Source organism: Oratosquilla oratoria, chromosome 9, assembly GCF_046742065.1.
Source record: "Oratosquilla oratoria isolate Oo_2021 chromosome 9, ASM4674206v1, whole genome shotgun sequence".
Lineage (NCBI taxonomy): Eukaryota > Metazoa > Arthropoda > Malacostraca > Stomatopoda > Squillidae > Oratosquilla > Oratosquilla oratoria.
The window spans coordinates 57,014,495-57,027,620 of NC_134785.1; the positions used below are offsets into that span (position 1 = coordinate 57,014,495).

At 41.1% G+C, this 13,126-nt stretch overlaps 2 protein-coding genes across 2 annotated transcripts in view; both read left to right on the top strand.

The window, feature by feature from the left end:
- The window catches only part of LOC143027941 (uncharacterized), a 63,830-nt gene that overhangs the window by 9,264 nt on the left and 41,440 nt on the right, over positions 1 to 13,126 (top strand). The gene's annotated exons all lie outside the window — the stretch shown is intronic.
- Positions 651 to 1,379, top strand: LOC143028077 (uncharacterized). The gene has a single exon (XM_076189717.1). The coding sequence runs from the start codon at positions 651 to 653 to the stop codon at positions 1,377 to 1,379; it is 729 nt and encodes a 242-aa protein (XP_076045832.1).

Below are 13,126 nucleotides of genomic sequence, written 5' to 3' on the forward strand. Positions count from 1 at the left end.
CTCAGGTGGCATGGAGAAGAAAACAGCAATAGAAATGTGGCAAAGATCTGAAAATCTAAGGTATAGAACATTTGTGTCAGATAGTGACAGCACAGCTTATAAGGCTGTTAGTAGTCTAAATAATGAGAAAGGCCCATATGAAGAGGAGTGCAAAGTTGAGAAGCTAGAATGTGTAAATCATGTATCGAAAAGGTTGGGAGCTGGTTTGAGGAATGCAAAACAGACAAGTAAAGGAAAAATGGGAGGGAAAAACAGTGACAGGAACAAGACCATCTGGTGCAAAGCATCAGTTCTGCACAAAAGCAACATCTTCACAAGAGGTTCCCAGTCCCACATCCACACAGGAGAACTCTGCATAGGGGTACCAACAAAGATTCGGAGCAAAGTGAAATACAAGGCCACAGAAACAATATTCACATCCACAGCTAAAATTGTGAATGAAGTACTGTTGCAGGAAGTCAGATGTTCCTATGACTGCCCTATCGAAACCAGAGAATCTTGTTAGAGCTGCAAAGAGACACCGCCAGAAACTTCGACCAGATAAACCGACCACCTTCAACTTTGAAATTGACAGCAATTTCGGTTAGAACAGTTTCTTGCAAAAGGACATTAAAGTTGGGGATAAAAGAAACTTGATATTTGCATCGGACATGATGGATAAGTTGCTGTCAAACTCAAAGACATGGTACTTGGATGGCACGTTTAAAGTCGTGAAGGACCCATTTTCGCAGTTATTTACAGTCCATGCTTTCGTCTGCAGTGATGATAACATCAATCAAGTTCCCCTTGCATTAGTGTTGATGTCCAGAAAGAGGAAGAAATACTACAAAAAAGTGCTGAAAGCCCTTAAGCTAATGTGCGCAACTGTTCAAGTGGAGAAAGTCGTGCTTGACTTCGAACGCGCTGTGTGGGAGGCTATCCCTCTTGTCCTGGATAACGTACGTGTTATGGGATGTGCCTTTCACTGGACCCAGTGCCTGTGGAGGAAAGTAAAGGAACTTGGACTTTCGCCTGCATATCGCAATGACGACCACACTCTCAAACTGTTGCGACAATTCCTTCCCCTTACCTACCTGCCCATGGATCACATTCCTGCAATTTTCCACAGTCTCTCACGGAAGGCAATCACACCCAACTTGGCAGAATTTGCAGCAGAGTTCATCCAGAACACTTGGATCAAGGGCTCATTTTGGACACCGAGAACTTGGTCCATCTTCAATGAAGCAGTAAGAACCAACAACGATGTAGAAATATGGCACGGGATGCTGAATCACCATGGCAAGGGGGCAAATCTGTCATTCTACAAGCACGTTCATCTTCTTCAAGGACAGGCAGATTTAAGTCTTCTTTCAGAAAACAAACAAACGCCGACTACGTAAGCTGTACAGACAGGCCCAGGGACAGCTTTTTGACGTTTTACGAATTATACAGCTTTATGTTTTACGAATTATACAAGTGCATTACTTGCTCTTTAGTCTGTTGCTGTATAACGTCCATGGATGACACCCAGACCTAAATCACGCAAATGCATTCTGTGAAAAAGAGCGGTACAGCCTATTTAGCGGCACCTTTGAATTAACGGTCCTCTTCCCAGAGCAGCCTATATATAACCACACCAGTTTTCCAAAAACGTTCATTTCAATCCAAGTGACTCAAGTGCAATATCAAGATGACAGATCAGGAGCAAGATCAACTGCATAGCCTGCCATAGACCAGTGAGGATGGGGCAGGAAGGATTGCTATGCGATGGCTGCAATCAATGGCAACACAGGACATGTGACACTGGGATCAGTCGTCCAGTTTATACAAAATCTGTGGTGGAGGGAAACGACATCGAGTGGACGTGCTTCTCATGCAACCTAGTAGTCACTGCGCCAACAGCTGAGAGTACTCAACTCTGCACACAATCCATCGACATATCCCCAGCCCGACAATGAGGAACACCAAGCCATGGACAAATCTTCTGCCCAGCAGAGAGCAAATAGTGATGCACACAGAAACCCAACCCTCTCCAGTTTCGATGTACCTGCATCTGTCAGAGAATCATCCATTCAAGATGAAGCCCCTAATGACTATGATGGCTTACAGACAACAAAGACATACAAAATCATCGCAGATGGTTCAAACAAAGAATGACAAGCTAGCGGATACCAAAAGGTATATGTACACAGTGAAGACATTGTGAGCCAACAGCAACAAAACGTGGACATGCAGTGTCAGGAACAAGACCATCTGGTGCAAAGCATCAGTTCTGCACAAAAGCAACATCTTCACAAGAGGTTCCCAGTCCCACATCCACACAGGAGAACTCCGCATAGGGGTACCAACAAAGATTCGGAGCAAAGTGAAATACAAGGCCACAGAAACAATATTCACATCTGCAGTAGAAATTGTGAATGAAGTACTGTTGCAGGAAGTCAGATGTTCCTATGCCTGCCCTATCGAAACCAGAGAATCTTGCTAGAGCTACAAAGACACCGCCAGAAACTTCGACTGTATGAACCGACCACCTTTAACTTTGAAATTGACAGCAATTTCGGGAAGGACAGTTTCTTGCAAAAGGACATTAAAGTTGGGGATAAAAGAAACTTGATATTTGCATTGGACATGATGGATGAGTTGCTGTCAAACTCAAAGACATGGTACTTGGATGGCATGTTTAAAGTCGTGAAGGAGCCATTTTCGCAGTTATTTACAGTTCATGCTTTTGTCCACAGTGATGATAACATCAATCAAGTTCCCCTTGCATTAGTGTTGATGTCCAGAAAGAGGAAGAAATACTACAAAAAAGTGCTGAAAGCCCTTAAGCTAATGTGCGCAACTGTTCGAGTGGAATAAGTCGTGCTCGACTTCGAACGCGCTGTGTGGGAGGCTATCCCTCGTCCTGGATAACGTACGTGTTATGGGATGTGCCTTTCACTGGACCCAGTGCCTGTGGAAGAAAGTAAAGGAACTTGGACTTTCGTCTGCATATCGCAATGACGACTGCACTCACAAACTGTTGCGACAATTCCTTCCCCTTACCTACCTGCCCATGGATCACATTCCTGCAATTTTCCACAGTCTCTCACGGAAGGCAATCACACCCAACTTGGCAGAATTTGCAGAGTTCATCCAGAACACTTGGATCAAGGGCTCATTTTGGACACCGAGAACTTGGTCCATCTTCAATGAAGCAGTAAGAACCAACAACGATGTAGAAATATGGCACGGGATGCTGAATCACCATGGCAAGGGGGCAAATCTGTCATTCTACAAGCACGTTCATCTTCTTCAAGGACAGGCAGATTTAAGTCTTCTTTCAGAAAAACTGAAACGCCGACTACGTAAGCTGTAGCATATTTAAGTCTTCTTTCAGAAAAACTGAAACGCCGACTACGTAAGCTGTACAGACAGGCCCAGGGACAGCTTTTTGACGTTTTACGAATTGTACAGCTTTTTTATGTTTTACGAATTATACAAGTGCATTACTTGCTCTTTAGTCTGTTGCTGTATAACGTCCATGGATGACACCCAGACCTAAATCACGCAAATGCATTCTGTGAAAAAGAGCGGTACAGCCTATTTAGCGGCACCTTTGAATTAACGGTCCTCTTCCCAGAGCAGCCTATATATAACCACACCAGTTTTCCAAAAACGTTCATTTCAATCCAAGTGACTCAAGTGCAATATCAAGATGACAGATCAGGAGCAAGATCAACTGCATAGCCTGCCATAGACCAGTGAGGATGGGGCAGGAAGGATTGCTATGCGATGGCTGCAATCAATGGCAACACAGGACACGTGACACTGGGATCAGTCGTCCAGTTTATACAAAATCTGTGGTTGAGGGAAACGACATCGAGTGGACGTGCTTCTCATGCAACCTAGTAGTCACTGCGCCAACAGCTGAGAGTACTCAACTCTGCACACAATCCATCGACATATCCCCAGCCCGACGATGAGGAACACCAAGCCATGGACAAATCTTCTGCCCAGCAGAGAGCAAATAGTGATGCACACAAAGACCCAACCCTCTCCAGTTTTGATGTACCTGCATCTGTCAGAGAATCATCCATTCAAGATGAAGCCCCTGATGACTATGATGGCTTACAGACAACAAAGACATACAAAATAATCACAGATAGTTCCAACAAAGAGAAAAACAAGCTAGCGGATACCAAAAGGTATACGTACACAGTGAATACACAGTGAGCCAACAGCAACAAAACGTGGACATGCAGTGTCAGGAACAAGACCAGCTGGTGCAAAGCATCAGTTCTGCACAAAAGCAACATCTTCACAAGAGGTTCCCAGCCCCACATCCACTCAGGAGAACTCAGCATAGGGGTACCAACAAAGATTCGGAGCAAAGTGAAATACAAGGCCACAGAAACAATATTCACATCCGCAGCTGAAATGGTGAATGAAGTACTGTTGCAGGAAGTCAGATGTTCCTATGCCTGCCCTATCAAAACCAGAGAATCTTGTTAGAGCTGCAAAGAGACACTGCCAGAAACTTTGACCAGATAAACCGACCACCTTCAACTTTGAAATTGACAGCAATTTGGGAAGGACAGTTTCTTGCAAAAGGACATTAAAGTTGGGGATAAACTTGATATTTGCATAGGACATGATGGTTGAGTTGCTGTCAAACTCAAAGACATGGTACTTGGACGGCACGTTTAAAGTCGTGAAGGACCCATTTTCGCAGTTATTTACAGTTCATGCTTTTGTCTGCAGTGATAACATCAATCAAGTTCTCCTTGCATTAGTGTTGATGTCCAGAAACAGGAAGAAGTACTACAAAAAAGTGCTGAAAGCCCTTAACCACTTCACTCCGGCCATTCAAACTGTGCGCGGGCCAGCAATACGGGACGGGAGCCCGGCGTGTGATTACGAATATGTTTCGGGGAAAACATACGTTTCCGCTTATAATCAGGGTGCTAATTGTTCAATTGAAAACCTGATAATACTGTGAGAATCCTCATAAAATTTTGCTAATATAAAATGCATTTACCTTTGAATGTTGACTCAAAGTTGTGAATTATTGACTGATAAAGAGATGGCAAGTTGAAATTTTCTTTGTAGACAATTTACTCAGCGATCAAAACAATATATTTATTATTGTTTTTCCAAGATTTTTTTTGTTTGTTATGTTACTACAACTAATAACGAAGCCAGTGATATAATATCCATAAGGATGAGTACAGTCTTCGGCAGTGAAAAATTATGGATAATGACACTGGAGCGGAAACAATTGAGCTTAGCCAATGACTAATTTCGGTAAAGCCTAACCAATGACATCTCATTTTTTATCTGCTGTTACCACCTTTTACTTGAATGTGTTTCAGGGAAAATTTATACATTTCCGCTTATAATCAGGGTGCTAATTGTTCAATTGAAAATCTGATAATACTGAGAATCCTCATAAAATTCTGCTAATAAAAATGCATTTACCTTTGAATGTTGACTCACAAAGTTGTGAATTATTGACTGATAAAGAGAGGGCAAGTTGAAATTTTCTTTGTAGACAATTTATTCAGCGTTCAAAACTCGATATATATATATTGTTGTTTTTCATGATTTTTTTGTTTGGTATGTTACTACAACTAATAACGAAGCCATTGATATAATATCCATAAGGATGGGTGCAGTCTTCGGTAGTAAAAAATAATTGATTATGGAAATACTAGAGCGGAAACAATTGAGCTTAGCCAATCACTAACTTCGATAAAGCCTAACCAATGACATCTCGTTTTTTATGTGCAATTACACCTTTTGCTGCTAATTGATATTAGTCATGACAACAACAAGACACGATATGAACGTAACACCTCGTGGTGAGAAAAGGGAAGCTCGACTTCTTCCAGATATGGAGCTGGAGTTTCATTTCTCTGTAAGTATTTACTTCATTACCTAGTTGAAAATAAACAATATGCTGTGTAAACAATAAACAATGTATATATCACTTTTTTTGTTAGGACAATTCTAATGTATCACTTTTTTTTATATAGCTTGGGAATAGCATTGCTAAAATGAATTACCATCAAGCTGAGGGAAGAGACTCCACCCCACCACTACAAGAAGTACTTGGGCAATGGGGGCCAGGAAGAAGTCGGGCTATCACGCCCAACCACCCCGCCACCATCACCACGCCACCGCCACCATCACCACCACCACCGCCACCCCTCACCAATTTTGAAAAAGAAAAAGAAAAAAACTGTTTTATTTACCTTTTCCATTGATCATGAAAATATGAGAGAGATAGAGTGTGTGTGTGTGTGTGTGTGTTTACTTAGTCTTTGTATCACGTGTTGGACTCGTGATCGACAGCTATTTCCCTCCTGGAAGAGAGCTCAGAGCTCGTAGGTCCGATCTATGGGTAATGCTATGACCTTACACCCCCGCCCATGAGAGACCCAACTCCCCGCCCACGAGTGTGTGTGTGTGTGTGTGTGTGTGTGTGTGTGTGTGTGTGTGTGTGTGTGTGTGTGTACGTGCGTGTGTGTGCGTTTACGCACAAGGATATCCTGTTGTCCTGCACGCCTTCTTTTATCACCCTCCCTCTCCCTCTGACCTTGTATCGAATACAGCAGAAGCCATTGAACCTTGAACCTGGTTAGACATGAGCGAACAAAGTGATATTAAATGGGTACCAACCCAATCTAGTGACTTGGAGAGTGAAGACACCCTTGAGGGTGATTTCACTGATGACTTGTCAAGTGACGATGAACAAGTTATCAGTGATGGATGGGAATTGCTCGCTGATCCATTCAGCGATAACCGCCCCGACGAGGTGCCCCCCTCACTGCCTTATATGAAGGCGTAAATGAAGCATTGGAAGGCTATAACTGTAATACACTGTTAGATGCCTTCACATTGTTTCTTAGTGAAGTGGTATTGACCACACTGTGCCAGTGGATAAATGAAAAAGCACAACGCTTTTTCAATGTGCATCCAGAGAAAAGGAGGAAAATACACAACCTTGTATGGAAGGAAGTGACGATAGTATGGCATGGTTCAAGAAAATAGGAATACACATGCTCTTCAGGATGGTGCTGAATGCCCATATTACTTTCAAAAATTTCACTGGTGAAAAGACTTCTCTCTTGGACTTTATCACTTCACTCGCCAAAGAAATCTTGCTTGAACATAATATGGGGGCAGCTGCTCTGGCAACGTTCTTCACACAGAAGAAAAGAACTCAGGACAGGGGGCCGCCGCTCATATGAAGAAACCCATCGGTTTGTGAAGCGGGAGACAAGAACAAAGAAAAGATGCAGAATCTGTTACCCTAAACGTAGGGAAACCCTCTACTTCTGCCCTGGGTGTGAAGACCAACCAGGCTTGTGTTCCATGGAACACTTCGACATCTGGCACAACAAGCCTTGCAGCAGCAAGCCTAAAAGAAAGAGGTACTGAGAGAGACGAGAGACAATGGGTTGTGGGAACAAGGATGGTGGGAGGAGCAACAGAATCCCAAGTACAGCATACAGAATATTTACTTACTACCAGTACAACATACGAGATAACGCAACAAGGGTGGAAACAAAATTAAATCATGACGCCTACGTGTGTGGCACCGTATATGCCGTTGGGCTCTCATGACGCCTACGTATGCGGCACCGTATGGAAGGGGTTAAGGGACCGTCAGGGGCAATTATTCGAAAAAATCTGGTACATTAACGAATTTTAGGAAAATGTTTAAAAAGAATCTCTATGATGTTGGCAACACTCCTACAAAGTTATAGAGCTGTATTTCACACATGTTGCTTGCTGTAAGTGCTATGGGAAACAAAGTCAGTTTTATAAATAAATACATGGATTATAAAATTGACTTAGTGTGTGCAGAGTGTGGCCAAAAGTGTGGTGATTCAGAAGTGAAAGACACTCCAGTGACGAACGCCTTAGTGTATAATACAATGAATGTAGGTTTAGGCTATGCTGGGTTTCACAAATTGACTGAGAACATGAGTATGAAGCCTCTGTATAGCAATTATGTCAATTTTCAGTCAGTTGCAATTAATAAAACAAAAGCAAAGGCAAAGGAAATATTGAAAAAGTGTTGAAGCAGCAAAACAACATGTATGTGATGAACATGGAATTTATGACATGAAAGTGATGTTTGATGGATCTTGGCAAAAACGAGGTCACACAAGTAGGCTTGCTGTTGGTGCTGTCATCGACGCTGAAACTGCTTGTGTTTTAGATTACGAGGTGGTGAGCAAATTTTGTGAACTATGTGTAAAGAAACAAAACAGTTTGAAACGAGGAAAAGCGAGTCAGGAAGAGTATGATGAATAGGCGAAAAATCATGAAGAGGTATGTATGGAAAACTATAAAGTAACTTCGGGAGGTATGGAAGCTAAAGCAGCTGAGAATTTATTTAGTAAGAGTTTGGACAATAATGTAAGGTATAGTGTATTTATATCTGATGGGGACAGTTCTGCCTATAATGCTGTGTGCAATATGAATGATGGAAAAGGACCATACAATGGAATTAAAGTAGAAAAAGGTGAGTGTATAAATCATGTGGGAGAGAGACTTGGCACAGCACTTCAAAGAGTAAGAGATCAAGTAGTAAAAGAAAACAAAACAAAAACAGGAAAAATTAGAAGAATGAAAGTGATGGGAGGGAAAGGAAAATCGACAGATTTTGTAATTGGTAAACTACAGAAGTACTATACTGCTGCGATTAGATGTCATGTTGGAGGAACAGTGGATGAGATGAGAAGGGACATTAGGGCATCATTTCTTCACTGCTCATTGTCTGATGCTAACCCACAACATCAGTTGTGCCCCAAGACACCTGACAGTTATTGCTTTTACCAAAAAGCAATAGCAAGGAACGAGCAGATACCGTCCCACAAAAGTATGAAAGTAAGCTTCATACTGCCATCGGAACTTCGTCAGTTGGTTTGGGCTGAATACAATAGATTAACACCAACCAAGCTTTTATCTGCACGTCTGCTGGGAAAAACCCAAAATCCAAATGAACGTCTGCGTTCAAGAATCTGGCGGGGGAAAAGAATACTGCCACCAAGTTTCCCACTTGGATCGTAAGAGGCGAGAAGAAAGGGACGGGGAGAGGGACTAGGCATCCTTCTCCCTGTAGCCCCAAGGGGCAGATTCCTAAAAAGAAAAGGAAAGGCATAAGGGGTGCTGGAGGGCCTCGGGCCAGCACCCTAAGGTTTGGGTCTTTTAATGTGCGTGGATGTGGTACAGATGAGAGTAAAAGGGAAGAGATAGGTAGTATGTTTGAAGAAAGTTGGATGCGTTGGCTTTGAGTGAAACTAAGTTGAAAGGGAAGGGTGAGTGTAAGTTTGGGAGTGTAAGTGGGAGGTTATCAGGAGTGAAGAGAGGGCGAGGGAGGGAAGGGGTGGCTATTCTAGTAAGTGAGGAGATAGGTAAAGGGGTAGTGGAGTGGAAGGAGGTTTCCTCAAGGATAATGTGGATGAAGGTGAAACTGGGAAAGGAGATGTGGGTCTTTGTAAGTGCATATGGGCCGGGCAGTGAGAAGAGCATGGAAGAAAGGGAGGCCTTTTGGATAGATTTAAACGAGTTGTAACGTAATATTAGATATTACGTCATGTGTAATTATGTTATAGAATTGTGTTCCTTTGTATTACATAACTATGTTCATATTTCTTGTCTATGTATGTATTGTAACAATGTTAAGCAGTAACGCCCGTCCACTATATGTAATCTTGCCTACGTGCGGAGAGAGGTGCGCACTCTTGTAGAACAAACAGACAAGCGAAATCCTGAATAGTTCGGAGCGCACAGATTTGACAGTTACTAAATAAGTAGATTGTTCAAGCGAGTCGAGGGTCTTAAAACTACCCATGTTGACGTGTGTTAACTTACCCTCCTCCCCCTCTTTCGCTCACCCGGAAGTATCCCGCTTCCGGTCCAATGGTATATAAGCGGTGGAAATCGCTCACTCCTTGTCATTTTCTCGCATATCGATCTCTTGATAAAAACTAGAAGTTTAGACTCATGAGACGATTGGTGTGAAGTGATCACCCTTTTTGCCTACATTACGTGTCTGATATACATTGCATTACTTTATACTTATATTTGTACTTATTACTTATTTTGATGCATGTTCCTGATCTCTTTGTACTTAGATAGTACCATATTGTATACGTATCTTGTGTTTCTTATTTGAACGATAATTTCCATATTCTTATAATCGTGTAACGGTCCCATTGACCCTACTGCCCATACTCTTTTGTGTTGATTGCCTGTAAATATTTTCCATATTAATAATTTCGTTTACTAGTTTTATCGCTAGTTTAATATTCCTTTCCTGGAATCTTCTTTGTTACCTTTACTTCTAGTCTTACGAATTATCTAGGCCCTGACCAGATAGTTCAGTCCTACAGTGGCTTCTAGAAGTGAGCTGGTTCTTAAGCACTTATCCGTTATACGTAACGTCTCGTCACTAACCAGCCCGCCCGTAACAAAGTGGCGACCTTGCCAAGGATATTTTATCAGGTATTTAACACATTCTTTTAGAGATGGATGATATAATTCAAGAATTCGTTCAAAATCCCAAGGTAAGTTTCTTAAAGAAACAAACTAAAGACACTTTGATAGAAATAGGCAAGCACTTTGGAGTAGACATTGATACAAGTTTGCGAAAGAAAAAATTACTTCAGGAACTCGTTGAAAATCTGATCGAAGATGAGATCTTATCTCCAGAAGAGATTAAAGCTATACAAATTCCTTCAAATAGGTTAGAAATAGAGGCACGACTAACCGAACTTAAGATTAAGGAGATTGAATTAAAGGTCAGGAGAGTAGAAATTGAGGAGGAAGCTAAATTGAAACAAATGCAAATTGAGGCAGAATTTAAAGCTAAAGAGGAGGAAACTAAACTGAAACAAATGCAAATTGAGGCAGAATTTAAAGCTAAAGAGGAGGAAACTAAACTGAAACAAATGCAAATTGAGGCAGAATTTAGAGCTAGAGAAGAGGAAGCTAAAGTGAAACAAATAGAAAGGGAGAACGAAACTAAAGTCAAATTGGCAGTTAGAATTAAAGAAGGCAGAAGTAGAAGCTAGGATTGTTGATAGACAACCCGTAGTTCAGGAAGGTCATATAGATATTTCCAAGTATGTAAAACTTCTACCCCAATTTTCAGAAGGAGAGCCAGAAATTTTCTTTCTTCAGTGGGAAAAATTGGCGCAACAGTTACAAATCCCTAAAGAAAATTGGCCATTAATCATTCAAACACAATTTAAGGGTAAGGCTCAGCAAATTTATACTTCTCTTTCAGAAGCAGAAAGCGAGTATGATAATATGAAAGCTTGTATTTTAAAAGCTTATGAACTAATACCAGAGGCCTATAGACAGAAATTCCGTAATTATAGGAAGACACCTCGGTTAACATACGTAGAATATGCGGCTCAACAAGAGAGGTTATTCAATAGGTGGTGTTTGGCTAGTGAAACGGACACCTTAGATAGACTTAAACAGTTGATTTTATTGGAGCAGTTTAAGAATACCTTAGAGACAGATCTTAGGATTTTTATAGATGATCATGTTCCCGAAACTTTAACTAAAGCTGCTGTATTGGCTGATGAGTTCACACTAAATCATAAACCTAAGTCAAGACAAATGGAATCCCAAAAGTCAAAGTCATATATTCCAGATTCAACAAAATACTCTGATCCTTGGTCCCCAAAGAAACGCTTTGAAAATCAGTCTAGCCCATCACATTTCAGTTACAGGTCTGATTTCAATCAATATCCTCCAAACCAACCTGTAACTTGTTCATATTGTAAACAGGTTGGCCATCACATTTCTAATTGCAGAAAGAGACTGACACCCTCATTCTCCAATAAGACACCAACTCTTGTAAGTAATATAAAATCAGATGATTCAAAATCCTCTATTCAGGATACACTACCAAAGAAGCCGGTATTGTCAAGTAATGTAGAACCCCCCCCCATCAGATCATGATCCTTGTTTCAAACCATTTGTATCTTCAGGAACTATATCTCATAGTAGTAGTTCACAACAATATCCTATTTCCATACTCCGAGACACAGGAGCAAAGCAAAGTCTGATTTTAAATTCTGTCTTGCAGAATCTGGGTGAGTCGTATACAGGTTATGATATATTGATAGAAGGAGTTGGAGGAATTGTAAAATGTCCATTACATAATGTTTTCTTGCGGTCTGATTTAACAACCGGAATGGTTAAAGTAGCAGTAGTAGACTCTTCCCATAGTAGGAATATCCTTATTGTTGGCCAATGACATCGCTGGAAGCAAAGTCATTTCTCCCTTAATAACAAATAACCCTAAGACCTCAGTAGAACCTTCAGATAACTTACAGTTGTTTCCCGCTTGTGCTGTAACCAGATCTCAGTACAAGAAATCTGAAGAGGAGACCTATAATTTAGAATCCCTATTCTCCCAAACTGACCCATCTTCTTCTTCTTCAGTTTCTCTATCTAGAGCAGAATTAATCAAAGAACAGAAGTCAGATCCTTCTCTTAAAAATTTGTACGAGATTGTTTCATCTCCAGAAGAAGTTGAAAATATGTCACGAGGTTTCTATATAGAAAACGGAGTCCTAATGCGAAAATGGAGAGCATCCACCGCAACTGCTGACCAGCCATGGCAAGTAAGGAATCAAATAGTCCTCCCTCTTGGTTTCAGGAATAATGTTCTAAGATTGGCTCATGATACTCCCTTAGCAGGTCACTTAGGGGTAAGAAAGACCTTGTTCAACATAACCCAACATTTCCATTGGCCCACGGTTGTCAAAGATGTTGCCCAATATTGTAAAACATGTCATACATGTCAACTTGTAGGTAAGCCCAACCAGAAAATTGTAGAAGCTCCACTCCATCCCATTCCTGTAATGGAAGAGCCATTTAAAAAAGTTCTTATTGACTGTGTAGGACCTTTACCTCCTTCAAGTAAAGGAAATCAGTACATTCTCACAATCATGTGTATGAGCACTCGTTTTCCAGAAGCAATTCCTTTGAAAAATATTAAAGCTCAAAACATAATCAGAGAAATGTTGAAATATTTCACTATGGTAGGATTTCCCAAGAACATTCAAAGTGATCAAGGAAATAATTTTCTTTCCAACAAGTTTAGAGAAACTCTTGTAACACTAGGTAT